Source organism: Ambystoma mexicanum, chromosome 9, assembly GCF_040938575.1.
Source record: "Ambystoma mexicanum isolate Mex_15411 chromosome 9, UKY_AmexF1_1, whole genome shotgun sequence".
Taxonomy (NCBI): Eukaryota; Metazoa; Chordata; class Amphibia; order Caudata; family Ambystomatidae; genus Ambystoma; species Ambystoma mexicanum.
The window spans coordinates 532507748-532527206 of NC_090931.1; the positions used below are offsets into that span (position 1 = coordinate 532507748).

The window sequence follows — 19459 nt, forward strand, 5'->3', positions numbered from 1 at the left end:
AGTGGAAAAATACGTGAGCGACTCACCGTCTGCATGGAAAATGAATGGAAAAAACACGTGCATGTGCGCGTTGGCAACACCCCTGCCAAAAGAAGAAGTGAGCTCTGCCGCAGTAAACAAGGAGTATGTACTGCAACCGTTGTGAAGTAATCGTGTGTCAACCTGCAAGAAGTACAAGAATCACACGCTCGCTCTCCTCAAAAAGCACATACAGGAAAATGGCATCCTACGCGGACCTTTACCCCGTGCGCGTAGCAATGCCTACGAGTGCCATGTCCCTTACGCGCTTATGCGCTAAGGGCCTTTCCTCAAATTACATGCACACGTGCGATTTTTCACATGCTGAGTCACTCTGCATCAAGCTGGCCATGCGACAACACTTGGAAGACCACGCTCCTGCCCAGAAGGCCATTTTCCTGCCCCCCAGAGCACCGAGCAGCCTCCCACGAGCCATCTGCTGCTGCCTGCCTGCCTGCTGCCCATGTGCCCTACCATTTGGTGCCTGCACATCAGCCATCTGCAGGGGTCCAGTTGCTGCGACAACCCCTGCTGGAACAGAAGACTCCCGACTGGTGTTCCATCGCTCCAGAGCCCAGCCCCAGGACCCAGTTGCCCACCCACACCTGCCTCGGGGGTTGGCATGTCGGGGCAAACTCCATCTGGGACCACTTGTAACCCCCAGCCAGAGACGCAGAGGGCTGTCAGCTTCTCAGCCAGAAAAGTTGGCATCCTGGTGGAGCAAGTCCTGGGGCATTATGATGCACTCTTCAGATGACCGTGCACCAACAAAGAAGGATGGAGGAGGATCTGGTTGGACATCATGGTTGCCATCAACTCAGAGGGGCTGGCAACCCTATGCCCCTGACCATGCCCTGCAGACAGCCCATCCACCCTGACCATGCCCTGCAGGCAGCACACACCACAGGGCACCACTCTACACCCCTGACCATGCCCCGCAGCAAGCCCATCCACCCTGACCATGCCCCGCAGGCAGCCCACACCACAGGGGACACCCGTACAACCCCTGACTATGCCCTGCAGGCAACCTATCCATGAATACGCGGTGCGGCAGAATACTGTTTGGCGCACATGGCTGGCGCACGCTGGCACACGCTCCCTCTCTGCGCTGGCCGCATGCGCTACTCCTGCACTGAATTCTATGAATTACCCCATTAGTCTGTTGCGAAAAGTCTTTCATTGTAATCCATGGATTTGGGCCACTTTTGATAGTGCCCAGATCTGTCACTTATCCGAGTGCCTCTGGTCCATCTTCTTTGTCACTCTGTCACTCCCATAACAACGCCTCTCCACCTGGATCACCGTCAATCACTACCTCATGCAAATCCACAACCACAGGGGTTAAACTACCCATGTTTAAGGGTGCCCTTATTAACGCCAGATCCCTCACTGCACATGCACTAGACATAGCTGACCTCATCACCACGTCTGACCTTGACTTCATAGCTATATCCGAAACATGGCTTCATGCTGCTTCTGGCCCCTTACTAGCGTTGGCCCTACCACCTGACTACGGCATCACACGATGTGACCGTCCCACAGCCCACTCTAGAGGTGAGGGTGTGGCTTTCATCCATAAAAATGAGCTCGACCTAAGAGTGATACCTGATGCCAAACTTGCATCAGCTGAGTCGCTGTCAGTCAAATTAGCACTCACACCCAACCAAACGGCCACCTTGCACCTTATCTACAGGCCCCCGGGACCAGCACCGTCCTTTGCCAGTGAAATTTCCACCATCCTCCTTGACAATACAAAAAATAATTCACAAACAATCATTTTAGGCGACTTTAACTTAGGTCTTGGTGACCCAAAGGATCCTGTGGCAACTGACCTGGAGAACGTACTAACTGACCTCGGCTTCACCTTGTATATTCAAGAACCTACCCATATCAAAGGTAGAACACTTGATTGGTTAGCTGGATCCAACTGCAATATTAAGGTTCTCAGTATCACCCCCTGTATATGGTCTGACCACCACATCACAACCTTTAACATTGAAGCAACCCCACGTACCCCGACTCCAATAGCCCCAGCACTCCTGACCAGAAGCAAAAAAGACATAACTAAGGAGAAACTCCTCCCACTGTTACTCCCGACCCTTAATGCAGCTACCAACACCTGCTCTGATCCTACCTCCTTAGCAGACACTTACAACCAAACAATGCTAACGGCCATTGTCTCTATGGCTCCTATCAAACTTAGGAAGGCTAAATTACAAACTCATCTTAACTCATGGTTCACCCCACAGTTAAGATTACTCCGCAAAGCGAAACGTTGTGCTGAAAATCGATGGAAAAGCCACCCTTCTGAAGAGCACAAAGATGGTTTCCTTCTTGCCTCACTCTCTTATAAAGATGCTATCATCACTGCAAAAAAGGAATCTCTTAACAACCGCATTATGCAAGCTGACTCGAACACTAAGGAGCTCTTCAAAATCCTAAAAGAGCTTGAAACTCCAGTCGCCCCCCCTGGCACTTGCTTGAAAGATAGTAAATGGTGTGCCAACATCCAAGCAGCCTTACTAAATAAAATCTCCACACTACAAGCGAAAATCAAAGATAAGCAGGACAGTCTGAAGCGAGACAACCGCGCTTTCTCCCATCCCAGGGCCCCCCTTCCAGACACTGCTAATACTACACCATTTACATTCTCACCGCTCACCGTTGCCGAGGTAGAAAACATAATTCTAAGAATTAAACCATCCAACTGCCAAGGTGACCCGTGCCCTGCTCCTATTATTAAGGACTCAGCCCATGAGCTGGCCCCATTCATTACGGCCTTCATTAACTTTTCCTTCAAATCCGGTATTGTCCCGGATAACCTGAAGGACGCTTGGGTGATCCCACTGCTCAAAAAACCATCCCTTGACCCAAGCATTCCTACTAACTTCCGACCTATCACCACAGTCCCATTTCTGCTTAAGATTTTAGACCGTGCCGCATACCTCCAGATACAAAACTATTTGGAATCTAATAACTTGCTAGGTCTACGACAATCCGGATTCCGCCCCAGACACGGGACGGAGACTGCTTTAATAGACCTTAAAACCCAAATCGAGGTCTTAAAGGATCAGGGCAAACTAGCAATGCTATTACTTCTCGACCTTTCAGCCGCTTTCGATTTGGTCAACCACCAGATCCTATGCAAGCACCTCCACTCCGCTGCCAACTTCTCATCCTCTGCTGCAGCCTGGATCAAATCCTTTTTGAGCAATAGATCCATGAGAGTCTTTGCCCCATCCGCAGCCGCCGACCCTTCCCCAATTCACTGTGGCGTACCTCAGGGATCTTGCGTGTCACCCACACTTTATAACATCTTCACTAAACCACTCTTTGATGTGCTTGACTATCTGGGTGTCTCCTATACTAACTACGCGGACGACACCCAGATACTCATTCCCATCACTGGTGATTATCTAGCTGACACCAAGTCCCTTAATGACGTCTACCTGGTCATCCAAGCTTGGATGGCCCAACACCAGTTGTGCCTAAACGATGACAAGACGGAGCTTCTGATCTTAGGCACTGCACAACGCCTGAGCAGACTAGAACCGTCCTATCAGTCATTCACTATAGACGGTAATAACATTCGAGTCTCAAAAAACACTAAAACATTAGGCTTCTACCTTGACGCTACACTATCATTAACTCGACAAACAAATGCTGTCAGATCTGCGTCCGCATACACATGCAAACTCATCGCAGCTTGGAGACCATTCCTTACTACCTCCAACAGTGTCACATTAGCGAGAACCCTCATCATGGCTAAAATCGATTACTGTAGTGCTCTTTACCTAGGCACCAGCCAAGAGAACCTGAATAAACTCCAAACTACCCAAAACAATGCCATTCGTGCCGCCCTAAACATTCCCCGCAACCAGCATATCACAGAAACTAGAACCAAGTTAAAGTGGCTACCTGTCAAGCAGAGAATTTCACTCAAAACACTCGCCCTTACGCACAAATGCCTGGCTAACAAGGCCCCTATCTACCTCGGCAGTCGACTGTCACGCCACTCGACCTCCCGACCACTAAGAACTGCCCAGTCCCACTGTCTAGCGATCCCTAGATTTAAACTGCAAAAAGCAGGGGGTTCAAGCTTCCCTGTCCTAGCCTCCAAGCTATGGAACTCCCTCCCTGCTACCATCAGAGCTGAAGACTCATTTAACACTTTCAAAGCTAATAATAGATCTTGGCTTTTTGACCAGCTTTAAGCCCTGCTCAGCGCCTCTGTCTTACACACTCTGACCTGCTGTCCTCTGTTATTACCAAACAGCACCGTCATCACTGTAGTATACGTAGATAGATTCCTTTAGTCACCTACTGTCTTTGTGCAACTGTAGTATATGCAGATAGATTCCTTTAGTCACCTACTGTCTCTGTGTACATTTTTTAATATTATGTCTGTACATATGTATATCTGTAACCTGTACAAATTGCGCCCTGATGCCTCCGGGCCTGTGGGTTTGCGCGTTACAAATAAAATAAATACAAAATAAATACAAATTTGTAAAAACAGACATTGCCCTTAATTTGAGGTTGTCAGAATAGGAATTCCTTATACAAGACTCAATTTACAAAACAATTGAGGATGCACAAATCTAATCAATTCACCTCTGTCTGTGATGTGCAACACATTTCAACGTGTCACTGCCTATGAACAGTAGTAAAAACACATGATAAGTCATGAATTCGAATAAAAATATGCAATTGCCTAGCAATCTGCATTTGGCTTAACCTTCCTTTGTGCAGAGGAGGATGTGTTGTATCCTTCGCAAATGCTTGGTGCGAAACACAAAGGAGGTAAGTGGAGAGAAGGGGAGGATGGCGTAGTGTCATTGTGGTGTGATGGTTAGTAAAGGATGTCCCAGGAGACTGATCCCTTGGAAAAGAAAAAACAATGAGGTAGAGGACTGATGGTGAGCAAGACTGAAGCACAGCAGGACGGGGGTAACGAGAGGGGCCAACAACAGGTGAGGAGGACAAGAGTGAGAGGGGTGAGGGCGCAATGGTCAGTGGGGCTACAAGCGGCTAGGGCACCCATAATAGTATGCAAGGCGCGAATGTGGGGGAGGATGGGCGAGGGCGAAGATAGAATTGCTTGGGCATCCTCCTAGGACCTGAGAAAGGTAGAAGTGTTGTAAGTTGGTTTGGCGACAATGGGGAATTGGAATGACAGCCTGTCAGCATGGTGATAGATAAATGAAAAACAAACATGCGCAAGAGCAATTCCGCACATGTGTAGGAGATAGCATGTGGGCATGGTGTGCTCTAATTTAACTTTCCGGCATTCAATTTATATGAGTAGGTTCCTGCAAGTGGATGCGCTCGGCGCAGAGTGGTCAATCCTGTCCGTTGCTTAGATTCCCATCCTACTTCAAATCTCTGCTCAAAGAATGAAGAACGGAGGCCTGCCGGCTTCAGATATCCACCATCCTTCCCCACGGTTCCATGTAATAATGTCCCTGCAAAAATGTCCCTTGCCAAAAGAATTGCTGTTTTTTGCAGGGACATGATTACATTGAACATGCAGGGGAGCCCCCGCAACCACTGATTTCTTTTTTTATTTTATTTTTAACAATGGGAGCAGGGGACATCCCCGCAACCCGTCCATACATAATGTCACTATATATAATGTCGCCAATGGCTTTTCCCGGCGACATTATGTATGGGGACATTATTACCTGATACCCTTCCCCACATGGTAGCAATGGATTATGGGAAAGAGCTTCAGGTTTGAGTTTCTAGTTAAGAGAGATGGATATAGCCTTTCGTTGCGTAGTTGGCTGGTGGAATCCTCAATAAAGGGGAGTTTGCAGGTCATATCATATAGTTGCAGCGTGCAAGCATGGAAAGTTAGTTGTTCCATTGGCAGCAGCGATTCTCTGCCACATTGGAAGCATGTGAATGTGTCTCAGGATTTGCTGGAAGGTTTGCCGGGTTTTTTGGTCACACTGTTGCCTTCCTGCACAATTGTGGACGTTTAAAGTTCGAGGAGGGTTTTCCTTGCATGGCCTAGTATGCATTGGCAACATCCATCTTGGAACCAACTTAATGACACTTAGATTAAAGGATCTTTGTTCTGTGATGATGTTAATGGGCAAGGAATAAGGGTTGATATAAATCTACAAGAATACATGGCCCCTCCCTTTGGAATGTCCTTCGCACATCCCTGGGAGATCACCCCAAACCACCTACGTTTGGGGGATCATCTAAACCCGTTTTGGCCTGAAACCATCTTCTCGCACTGTCTTTGTTCTGGACAATACGGGTCCCGGTTATGATGTTAATATCTACCTGCTTACTTTGTCCGCTTGCACTGCCACTCTTATGTGCACACCTTATCTCCTGATTTGACACATCGCGGTCCTGCGCTATAATCATTTCTTACCTGCCTGTAACTACCTGACTTCACACTGCGCAGCCCTGCGCTGTTATAGCCTTTTTACCTGCCTGTAAGTACCTGATTTGACACTACTCAGCCCTGTGCTGTAATCGCGTTTTACCTGCCTGTAACTACCTGACTTGACACTGTGCAACCCTGCGCTCTTATCGTCTTTTTACCTGCCTGTAACTACATGGTGGACACTGCACAGCCCTGTGCTGTATTTGCTTCTTACCTACCTGTCACTTCTGCACTTACTATAACTAGCGCCGTGATACCTGAGGGTCTGGGCGCTGCTATAAATGCAAAAAAATAAATAAATAAATACAATCTGAACCCTGTGTTATTTAGACTCATGTTTAAGGAATATTCCAGGCTCCCGCCAGACTAAGCCACTCCTTAACCCACCATGGGTCATGGCAGGGTCCTGTTTAACCCTGTCATCATTTGATTTTGAAGTGTCACAGCCATGGTTTAAACTGTGGCTGTCACACTAGTCTTTCCATCCTCCAAACGGGGATGAAAACACATTTATTTTTCAGTCATTTCACAAAGATGGGCCCTTTAATGGCCCATCTCGGTGAAATTCGCTCCTAGCAGCCACATAGTTGCTGGAAACCTATCATACATTAGTGTTGGGTGCGTGCTCCGGACATTAATGTATGGAAGGGGCTGAAAAGCGCATCTTTGCGTCCCTGTCTAGCCCCTCCTGAAATGCTCAGGTCACCTTTCAGACCAAGGTGTACTGAGCAATTCATCATTGAGAGCCAATGAAACGAGAGCATTCTCTGCGCTTCTTTTATTGGAATCTGACCCATGGAATCCATCTGAGTAGATTGCACTGAGAGGGCAGAACTCCCCGCCTAATGGGCTCAGGCGAATGCAGTACACTTCCCCACATGCCCCAACTTCTCACCTATACTTATCAATACACTTGAAGTGCTTCATTTTCAACAAAGTCACATATACTGTGCGTAAGGGGAATGTGTTAGGTGCCACATAAAGCCATACAATGGTCAGTGAAATGCATATGGTTTCTATGGGTGATACAGTTTAAAGTAAAGACAGGCCAGCAAAATGAACCAATGCAAATGTACACTGCATGTGTTTCCTGCACACCAGTGCCAATCTGAAGTGGTTGCACCGATGTAGGCATTGCAGCAGTTTCCACTAGCATTCTGCAGGGTAGGTCTGCCTGTCAGGATGCTCCTAGCGTGGGCTGTATTCGCCAGTATACTTCTAATGTAAAAGGAAGAAAAATACAACTTGCCTTTGGTACCTGCTCTGCTGCTTCGCTAGGCTTAAGTCTGTTTTCCATGTTGTTTACATCATCATAATCAACCCTGAACGCAAAGTTCAGCAGAGGGGTGCATCACCATAGATACCAAAGTGATGCTTCAATTTTGCTCTAAGGTTCTAGCACCTAATGGCAATACCACCGCCAGGGTGGGCCATTGCTGCTGAATACAGCGCTGTCTGGCCCCTGTGAATGGTCATCAGTGCGGTCAGGCAGGCGGGCCGGTATGGACATGGACGGCCTCCCATAGCGGGTCCTATCGCCTCATTACTGCCTTACTATTGAAGGAGATGTTGTGCTCACTGGTCTACTAGTACCTGATGTATCTGTTACTCTTTCTTTAAGGAGGATGTTCCCCAGCTATAAGGTGAAGGTTACCGGGATGAACCCGAAGACCAAGTACATCCTGTTGATAGACATTGTTCCCGCGGACGACCATCGCTACAAATTCTGCGACAACAAATGGTAGGAAACTTTCCATGCACCAACGAATAAGCGCACTTACAATAATTTTTGTCTGTAGCAGTGTGAACATGTGTAATACTGTAAAATGATTTGCATACTGTTATGCATGCATAATTGAAACTCAGAAGGCTGCCTCAACCTGAGAAAGAGTCACTCTGAGCTCTCGAAACCTTGACAATACAGTTATCATAGCCATGCTGTATAAGGTATCGACTCATTGGGCCTCATTACGACCCAGGCGCTAAGTGGTTAACAGCGCCGTAAAAGGCTGCGGCGCCGTTAACCACTTAGCGCCTTACTACGAGGTCCCTTTGCGGGACCCGACCTGAACAGCTGGTCTGGACCAGCCGTTAAAGAACGGACCCGCAAAGGGACCTCGCAGGCAATTGCGGTACCGTAATTGCTGCCTTCCCCATTCCTTTGAGCATTATGGGGCAAAAATGGGAATGGGGAAGGGCCATGGTGAAATGGGGAAATACCGCCCCGCCAACCTTGGAATGGGGAGGTATTTCCCCATTTCACCATGGCGGACTCGTTACAACACCAGCACCAACCATGGTGCTAATGGCGCCATGGTTTAGCGCTGGTGTTGTAATGAGGGCAATTGTTTTTCTTCAAACACTCATCATTTGTATATTGAAGTATCGATTTCCCGTTATTGGTGATTTCTGGTCTGTATTGGTCCATATCTATGCGTGGGATTTATGAAGCGCAAACCTCGCTGCGAAGCACCAGAGTGCTGTTCATGTGTAAACATATTTTAATGAAATCAATCAAATGAAGTTGGAGTTGAATGGATTGGGCCTGCATGTCCTGCTGTTCATTTGGGCTAATGTCACAATAAACCATTGAATATTGGTAGAGAAGGGGTTTAGCTGTGGTACTAATCACTGGGAACAAGAAGACTAAGCATAGAGAGATTGAGAAAGGCGAGGCAAGTATTCTGCAGCAGGAAGCAGTGTTCTTGTGCTCACGAAAGAAAAGTGTCAAACTGCAATTGATAAGAGCTCAGGAGAACCTCAGGTCCCTCTCTCCTGATGACACCCAGTACCTAAGCTAGTTGTGTGAAGGAAGACTGTGGTTGCCCAGATGGGATGAGGAGGAAATGTGGGTGGCTGAAATTGGCATAACTAGGATTATCTTGCAAAATTACACTCTGGCAAAAGCTCCAGAGACTCTGCCCTAAAGCAGGAAACCCAGGCAATGTGTCAGCCTGTATAATGGATTAGCCTGCCCTTCTGCAAGATTTCCTCTGATGAAAACTCCTCTAAAATCTTGTTCAGGCTTGCTCAACTGGTTTCGAGAATGCATGGCCCTTAGTCCTCCATTTTATGATGCAACAAACTCCAGATTGCGCTCTCTGTTAAGATTACCAACATTTGTGGGCTCTTGGCACATCTAATATAAGTTCTAATATGCTCCTCTCTGGCTCCCATTGCCTGGTCACCCTCTTGCTATGTAGGTCTGGAGTTTTCTTTTCACCAAGTTTCCCCTGATGATGATGCAAGTTCTTTGCTCCATTAAACTGACTTATGACCCTGTCAAGGAGGCAGGTTGTCAAGGACTGTGATTCTGTTTTAGCACCACTCATTGAGGCAAAACTTTGAAGAGGAATTTGTACCGGGTCTTCTTAGGAAACTTGGACCTCTCTCTTATTAACGAAACAATCGCTTGATCATTTTGCCTGTTCCAGCTACAGACCAATCTCTGATGTGGCCTTTCTTCTCAAAGGTCTGAATAAAGTGGCTTTTTTACAGCTGCATAATTTCATTGAAAATGTCCCCACCCAGGCGATAAGCAATCTGCGTTGGATTTTAATCGCGGAACCGAGACTGCTCTTCTATATATGAGTGAGGGATTACTCGGCGATGCTCAAGCTGATGGGTCAGGTATCTTGATGCTGCTCGATCTGTCAGCCATATTTGATACTGTCAATCATGGCATCCAACTTACTAAACCTAGTGACAATGTTAGACTGGATACCTTTGCCAAAAGCTGGTTTTCATGTTTTGTATTTGGCAGATCTTTCACAGTCAAGCTTGATGGGTGTGAATCATATTGAATGTTACTTTTTAAGTTTGTTTATTTACGTGCAATACGGCTTTACATTAAAACCTTTAGCATGGATTTACATAAAACTTACAAAGCATACATCACAACAAATGTAAAACTCATTATATCCAATGAAAACATATTGCAAATTATTCACAAGAGATTTCATGTTAGTAAGAATTAAAAAAAATTCCGAAAAATAAGCTGTTATTCATTGGCCTCAAATAAATCTATGACTTCTCTCCATATATAGTCAGCAGTAGTCACAACCAATGACTCAGCAGCATAGATGGTATTCCAAAATTGGTCAGATTGTATCATTTTAGGTTGTGCCACATAATCAATATAGCCCCTGCAATATTTGTCCTGTAATGTTGGGCAGGCTGTCAATATGTGTCTGGCTTTCTCAACAGAGCCTCCACAGAGACGTCACCTTCTATCCTCCTGCTGGATGCACCTCCAGGCACCAATGTATTTGTATGTCGGCAGTATATTAAAGCGTGAATAGGTTATGAATCGCTTGATTTTCCAAAGTACAAGGTTTCAACATATAAGAACAGGGAATACCAGATTGAAACCTGTGAGGGGAATACACTACATATCCTTTTCGATGTGATAGTATATCGATATTGTGTATGAAATCCCATATCACGTTGTATTTCTTGTAGATTTGCAAAAAAGAAAAGGCAGATTCAATCGGAGGAATCACTAAATCCAAATCAGGTGAATGGGTCTCTACAGAGACTTGTAAATTGCAGTAGACGATATTTGACCGTTTGCAATACTCACTGCTGGCTTTAGAACCTAACAACAGTTCTGGTTTCCAGCACGCTCAAAATCAGTTTTGCAAAGAATTTACACTGCTGCAAGATCCATGAAGACCTCAGAGACTGAAGTCCTAGGTCACACCGTAATGCTTGAACAGGGACAATCTCTAGGCTCTAGGAACGCCTAGCAAAGACTGCAGCAACTATCGTTCCAATTGGTCAAGCCATGTTGTTAGTGTGACTGGCAACGTTTTCAGGCCATATAAAATACCCAGAATGACACAAATTTTATATATTTGCAATAGGCTCGTCCAACTTTCGTTATAAATAGGATTAATCTCAATGGGGGCTACCTCTGCCAAATGCATCCTGTAATGATACCAAAATGTTTTTGAATCATTTGTTTTAAGAAGAGTGAACACGAATCTCCAATTTGGTTTGTTAGGGCAATGCTTGCAATTACAGAGCCAATTCTTGTATTTGTTGCGAAATGAAGCAATGCATGCACGTAGCTCGCTAGTCATGACCTTAGAGTTTCATATCAGTCGTATTTCTTTGTGCGTCAATTTCTTCATGTAAGAGATGTTAATGTCTGATAGACCCAATCGGATATGAAAACAAGGCGTTGCTTTCCTTTTGACAACTGTATGTCTCTGGCATCCTCAACCAACACTTTAATGTCCTGACAATTGGTTGATATGAATGGGTCTATGATGAAACGATCCTGACGGCCTCACTTCCATGGCAATCTATCATTTCTACACATTTCAATCCAAAATCTGCAACAAATTAAACCCAATTATTGCCGTTTGCACGTAATTTACCTTGATAAGGTGTTAGACTATTTGAATAAGCTAAAGACATATCTTCATTATTGTCACAAGAGGAATCAAAATAATTCATTTTAGGACAGTGAGCATTGAACTCTCCTGCAACTATTATTGATCCTCTGGGGTTGTCTGCTGTCCATTGTAACAATATTTTCTCCACATGAGCCTGCACAAATTAATTTCTATTGTCACCCAAAGGAACACACAAATTAATAAGCAGGCAATGATTCAGTGGTGGTGACAAACCTGCAACTTCAGCTCTCAAAACAAAAGCTGAAGATCTGTCGACCTTATATTCCTTAATTGTAAGTTTTGTTTTTACTCCTATACAAAGGCCAGCTCTCGGTCGGCCTCTGATGTCAGAAATAGCTGCCCTGCACACAATACCATAAACATCTATTATAAGGTCATTTTGGATCCAAGTCTCCTGTTGCATAAAGACATCCTGCCCCCAAATAAATGAAAGGCCTTCCAATGAAGATGTAAATGAGCAAAATATATTTACATGACTCTAAGAAAGTATGATTTCAAGCTCTAGGGGCTCCCACCAATTCTGACACCCTACAATCAAACTCACCAGGCTGTAACTTTCTTCGTGTTGCTTAGTTTTAGAGTGAAGCAGACTATCTCTCTCTATGAAATGACTTTTACTCAGAATGGAATCATGGGCAACATGTTTAGGAGCTATTATCTCAGTGGGAGGTTTCACAATAACTTGTCTGCGAGAAACAACTAAGTTATATCCTAATGCTGCTATAGGTGTACGATTGCCGCAAATTATCTCAACAATTATTGTGGAAATAAACTCCATTAGTGCCCACTTTTGCACAGAGGCAATGTCAGGTAATTCTACATGACCAATGTATGTGCTTATGATAGACATTAAGGCAGGTAGCTTATGCAATTAACACAATATGAAATTTCGATTCATGAACGGACAATCTGCCGTCGCAGCCTGTTCTTTGATTTTCAGCCATCTGCCCAGCAAAAAAGGGGAGGCACTAGGTGTTGTCGATGTGGGAGTAGCACCAACATTTGGATAATGATCAATTGCCTGAGTAAAGGTGACATTTTTGTCATGTCTGCTCAAGCCATCAAAAGTGGTCAAGTTGGTACAAGAGGGAACTAATTGTGTCACAGGTTGGCTAAAAATTGTTTCCAAGGAATGATCTTTTACAAGTGCTCTTTTAGGAATGGTGTTGGGCTGCATGTTACCAGGGTCCGAACTATACGAATGTGACAGGCTGTCAATATGTGACAATACGATCTGACAATTGGACCACAAGGCTCGACAACATGTTTAGTGGTCACCCCTAAGTTGACGTTGTGGGATAGCTGCAATATCTTCGCAATCAGAATAGTTGTGCAAGTGCTTACAGAAACCTTATTTTTAGACAATAGGCCTCATCATGAGTTGGGATGTATCAAAGCAGTAATACCGCCAGGATACCATCAGGATACCGCCCAATGGTAATAGCGCTACCACAACTCGGTCCAGCGCAATTTGCGCTGGATCACAAGTTGCAGGGGGCAGCAAATCCTCATTTCCCGGTTGGGGAGGGCTATTACCACCAGCGGTAAGTGTGCCGGAGATAATAGCATTGAAAGCGGTCCGAAAATGGTAATATTTACCTCCAGCAAAAAGCTGGAGGTAAAATGTCATTTTCCGCCCAACGTGTGATTTGGCCAGTCCTTAAATGTGGCATTAATACCATTACCGCCACATTTAAGGGTTCAGGTCAAACTCATGATGAGGCCCAATGTCATTAGGTCATCTGACAAATGTTCCAGATTCCCAGTCATGGTCCCAATAGACTTAATTCATTTACTTTGTTTAAGGGGTGTCTTTAGTCTATTCTGACATGTTTCCCAGTTGTAGAATTAGAAGTTATAGTGACAATGTTATAGCCGTGGGTCTATTCATCATTTCTGTATTTGTGGCAACTTCAATGCACAACCATCCTATAGGTGGCACCTGGACCAATTGTTGTGCTTCAATAACTTCCACTAATTTGGCAATTGCTGATTCATCAATGGAGGAGGGTCGAGGGGTCAATGCTAGTGAGATATAACTATTCCCTTTAGTGGCACTCACATTATGTATACACATGTTTCCAGAAATCTGTAGAATTATATCAAACACCCTGGAAAATATATATGTTTAAGTTCACGCTGTTCCTTTACGAAGTTAGAGCAAACGCCAAAAGTTGCGTCCAGAGTAGCTGCAATTGAATTTAAATTAGGCAAATAGCCTTCGTTACATCCAGTGGATACTCTTGTTATTGGAAACATCAGAGTTGAAGTTGGAATCTTCATAACCTTTAACAAGACTTTGTAGATTCGGAGAAGCTGACCGATTGGTGCCAATTACGTTATCATAATCAATTGGATTAGACGCGAGATCAGATTGAACAGTTGCCCCCCGTTGACTCGTGTTGTAAATTGAGGCACACATTTAATGAGCAGTTGTTATTGTCTATGCTTGGTGATGCATCACAGCTGAGGGCTGGGATTCATGTTGGCTCTGCGTTATTAACTGTAGCCTTCGTTAAAATCGGCAGGATCGCGAAAAAGCAACCAGTAACCTTAGGCTGCTCAGGTGCCATTGTATCTAGCCTGTCCTTTTTGTGGACAGTTTGGGGTCATGCTAGCCGGAGTATCGTTCATGTGAGCACTCCGTGTTCTCTTGCCAATGCATTTACTTTTACTTCTCAGCGCATATGTGCGTGATTTGGAGGTTTTCATAGCGAGCAATTACATATGTTTGCAGCAGCCAAATAGTGTGTGCACTGACTCACTGGATAGATTCCAAATGCCCAAGCACAACCTTCAAGTCTGCCAGTCTGCTCGCACTTGCTCACACTTTCACACACGTGCACGCCATGCACTGTGTGGGTGATTTTAAATCCAGAAAGGCAAGTAGAATAGAACGCCAAGTTCAGGAGCAGGAAAATCAATCCACTGCAAGGTAAACACAATGTCCAGTCTGCAAGTCTGCATGCACTTGCTCACACTTGTGCGCTACGTGCTTTGTAGGTGATTTTTAATCCAGCTAGGCGAGTAGAATAGAACGCCAAGATCAGGAGCAGGCAAGGCAATCCACTGCAAAGTAAAACATGATGTCCGTCTGCAAGTCTGCTTGTACTTGCTCAAACATTTACACATGCATGCGCTAAGTGCTGTGTGGGTGATTTTAAATCCATTAAGGACAGTAGAATAGATCGCCAAGTTGAGGAGCAGGAAAAGCAATGAACTGCAAAGTAAAACATGATGTCCAGTCTGCAAGTCTGATTGCACTTGCTCACACTTTCACACACATTGAATGTTACTGTATGTGTACACCAGAGTTCGCGTTTACTGCTTCAGGAAATGTGTCCTTCCACAAATATGCAGATCCCGTTGAGCCTGATAGCATTATAGATATCCAGTATATTCTTCACTTGACTGAGGTGGTTGGCATCATGATGTATGTGCTCTGGTTTTATCACTTCCTGCCTGGCAATATGCTTCTACAAAGTAGACAGACAGAGGCATACCAACCTAGCTACTGGAAATTGTTGCATTTGGGATAAATGTTGCAGTGTGTACCGAAGTCTACAAAGAGTTTGAGATGAGTTTGAGATGAGATGAGTAAAACAGGATTCAATGGGAAAGGAACTGATGCCACACAGGGGGGCAACAGAGTTGCAACACACCCATATCCAGACACCCAGCAGAATGGTGGGTGTCTGGATATGTGATTAGGTTATAGCCGTATCCCCTCCCCCTCATCATTCAAGCTCATCACAGCTACAGGTCCCCTTGTGAAAGCCCAGCAGAAGAAACAAAAGAGTTGACAGAAGCCCGATTGCTGATATGGTCAGGTGTACCACGTCAATATTAGAAAGCAGAATCTCTCCAAAGTCACATTTGAGGTGAGAGGAAAAAGTGATGGATTTCGACGGCGTGGGACTTATTAGTGAACCACACTTCCTGACATCACCCCCTTGCTCGGCCATGGGATCCTACCAGAATGCAACAGGACTGTGAGGTTGCAAGCTTATAAGAGAGCTTGGAGTAAGCACATTTGAACATTCACTCCCTGAAAGCTTGTGCAAGACAAACAGAATTGAATGACCAAAGTCACACAAACCATCCTTACCTGCTCATCATAAATACATGTCAAAAAATAGAAAACAGGCAGGTCCCACCCAACCTACCAACTTATCCATAGAACCGATTATTTCTCCATTTTTGTTCTCGGAAGAGGGGCTCCCAGACCTTTTGAATACATGTTTAGGGACTTGGGGTTTCAAATGGCAAACCAGATGTGGACCCCTTGCTCGCTGTGCTTAGAGAGGCACAGCTTTGCCTCACTGATGAGGCCCAACAAGGCCGATACATGTGACTTGGATGGCTCCTGGGAATCTTGTTCAGAGGAGACTTGCCTAGCATTTCGGTGCTGGACTGCCCAGATGGGTAGGAACAGACTGATATGCAAATGACTATATCTCCTCTGCAAAGGATACAGTGAGCTTAAACATGGTTGTAGGAACTTACCCATAGAAGAGGTTATTTGGCCATGTTTGTTCTCAGAAGAAAGGCTACCAGACATTTTGGATAAATGTTTAAGGACGTGGGGTGTCACCCTAGGTTTCCCACAGTAATCACAACATGGGCCCCTTACTCACTGTGCTTAAAGAGGCACAGCTTCACCTCACTGATGAGGCTCGATAAGACTGAAACACGTGTATGGGGTTGCTGTTGATACTCTTGTTCCAAGGAGACTTGCTTAGCATTTCTGTGCAGGACTGCCCAGATGGGTGGGACCATACTGATATGCAAATGGCTATGCCTCTTTTGTGAAATATATAGTGAGCTAAAACAGGGTTATAGGCCCTCCTGATTTGGAACCTATCCATAGAACAGGCCATTTGTTGCGTTTGTTCTTGGAAGAGGAGCTCCCAGATCCTTTGAATAAATATATATAAAGATTCATCATGAAAGCTGATTTTTAAGACCAAACACCAAATGCTTTACATTGCAAATGAGGAACTTTGGGCTTTGTTCATGATCAAAGATGTATGTAGTACCAAGCATTACCGGGAACGTGCCGTTGAAAGCATTATCCAATAAGGTACATAGCATCTCTAATGCTTGTGGTTCAGGACACCTGGAACAGTTCTGGATGGGTCAAGGAAAGTAAAAGAACATAGTTGATGTTATCGAGATCATTCTTGACCCAGAACATACAACCTCCATAAATATTGAAGTCCCTTTATTCCAATAACACATTGGTCTGCACCCTTTGATTGTTTAAGCGTTTTGGTCTACATGTCCCATCAGCCCTAGGCAGTATAATCAGTGGTGAGAGGTCATGAGAGTCATAGTCCAAAATATCTGGAGAACCACAGTTTGCAGACCTCTGCATAGCCAAATGGTAAGTAGCTGTTCCTCAGTTTTTGATCCCTTTTGACTTTTCACCTCCTTAACACACAAAAATGTTTGCCTACCTCTCGTGAGGGAACACTGATGGTTGATGGCTGGAAGGTTTGGAATCTATCAGAACCACTTGCATTGTTCTGGGCAACCCTGCAAACCATTGTTTTTCAGCATTCTCGGCCATTGGAGAGGGGTGAAAAAATGTACGAAATAAGACTTGATCCTCACTCCCCTCCTAAAGAGGAGACCAGTTGGAGGTGTAAAATCACATTTTTCCTTTATAAGACCACAAGCAACCAGAGAGATGTTTCAGACTTAATAGGTGTAATCGATGAGGGGTAGCTTGGGTCTCTAGGCGCTGTAGAATTGAGACCCATGTCTGGGCATACCCGTCGCCCTCAGAGTGACACTGAAGAATGAGGCATGACATATTTTGGATCATTCATAATCATTGGCTAGGGTGTACCCAAAGGACTTCGGGAAGGTAAGCTAGCAGCAGGCTACCAGCAGCTCTGAGAGGCCACCAACTGAAAAGATGACTCCCAAGACGCTTGTGAGATGTGTGTTGTGGTATGACGAGATGTGTATGAAAATAAACAAAAGAAAGCGCATTGTGAGAAATAACATGATCGGATTATACTGTTTGAATAATACATGTTTTAAAGTTGGTCAGATTATAATAATTTTAGATTGTTTTAATTAAATGAAACAAGTACTTTAAAAGTAAAAATGAAGTTTAGTTGGATATATATTAAAACAAGTAAATAAAACATAATCTGTAGAGAAACGAAAAATATAACAAATAAAATAAATGTAAAATGTATTTGTGCACAAGCTTAAAAGAAAATAAATCAGGAAGTTGCAGAGGGATAGATAACATTGGAGTATGGGTTGGTTTACAATACCTCTTAAAAAGTTAAAAGAAGTATTCATTTTTGTAAACTTCACTCAATTCATTACGTGTGTAACCCGTTGAAGAAGCTCTATCGGGGAGCGAGATTGCGGTGGAGCAAGAAGCTGACCCTAAGTGGGAGAAGCTGGAGGAGCCCTCACCAAAACAAAAGGGTGGGGGATCTACCTCCCCTTTAGATCTAAGGATTTGCTACCAAGTTCTTGGAAAACCCTTCACCTACAATCCTTCCGACTCAAGATCACTTTAACGGAGCTAACCAGAATCGTGGCATACTCAAGAGAAGAACATTTGCAGGACCAAATTGTACTTCAAAAGACACTGTATGTGATTAACATCTTGTCAAATCAGCTAAAAGCACCAGTGTGCTGCCGTTTGAGACCTTTAAACTGAACTAGTAAGTGTGAGGTATGTAACAAGGGTGCACATGAGAACCCTACTTTAAATGTGGGTCAAACTGCCAATCATGATGAGCTAATGTGCACACAGTGGAAGGGGGTGAAGAGAATTTGGTCTGCTCCAGATATGAAATTCACACTCATGGGAAATAATTTGAAAAATTCTACTAAATCCACCTTGGACAAGAACCAAGGTTATGCTATGAAAAAAGTAAACGGGAAACAGTGCTGTAATTGCAACAATCCCCCATGCTTTCAGCTTTGTTAGATAAACCCCATGATGCGAAAGACTTCAGGGTTATGGGCAAGGAAGGATCTGGTGCAAAGCAAGTTACTGCAGTTGCTGGTTGCGGCTCTCGTACTAAGTCAGATGAAGTCGGGGCCCCTTAAGGATCCCCTGGATGCATGGAGGAAGCAACCCTGATTTGCACTTTCAAGGGCTTGTTCCATAGAAATTAAAATGCTTATTAGAGACTTCTTGTGAGAATGTTATCGAAGCCATGGGCCACCACGGGGTTACTTTCCAGGCTTTGGCAACAGGGAACTTTGTGTCTCACTGCATGTATTGTGGTGGGTGCAGTGTTTAGGTTTCCTTCACATACCCCCAACTTTAGAGATTGCCTCGGGGGAAGGAGGGATGGAGTGGCAGATGAAGTATACTTTAAAGTATATCTAGATGAAATAGTAAAACACTGTCACCTACACGATAGATGGTATTCTCCAGAAGTGTTTGAACAACTCAAATATGGAAGAAGCAGTCCCCTGTGTGGGGAAAAGTAGCCAAAGTGCAGCCGGCACTCTTGGCTCCTTTTTATTGGACTTCAATACAAGGGATTTAGAACATGCTCTGCAACATCAATCACAGGTGCTCCTGGTCCAAAGCAGCAAAAAGTAGCATGTATAGTTGTGTACAGCC

General features: G+C 44.6%; 1 protein-coding gene across 2 annotated transcripts in view; it reads left to right on the top strand.

The window, feature by feature from the left end:
- The window catches only part of TBX4 (T-box transcription factor 4), a 613533-nt gene that overhangs the window by 399742 nt on the left and 194332 nt on the right, over window positions 1–19459 (top strand). For both annotated transcript variants that reach the window (XM_069615083.1, XM_069615082.1), the window contains exon 4: window positions 8046–8165. In XM_069615083.1, coding sequence (XP_069471184.1) covers window positions 8046–8165 — 120 coding nt within the window. The remainder of the gene's footprint in view (window positions 1–8045; window positions 8166–19459) is intronic.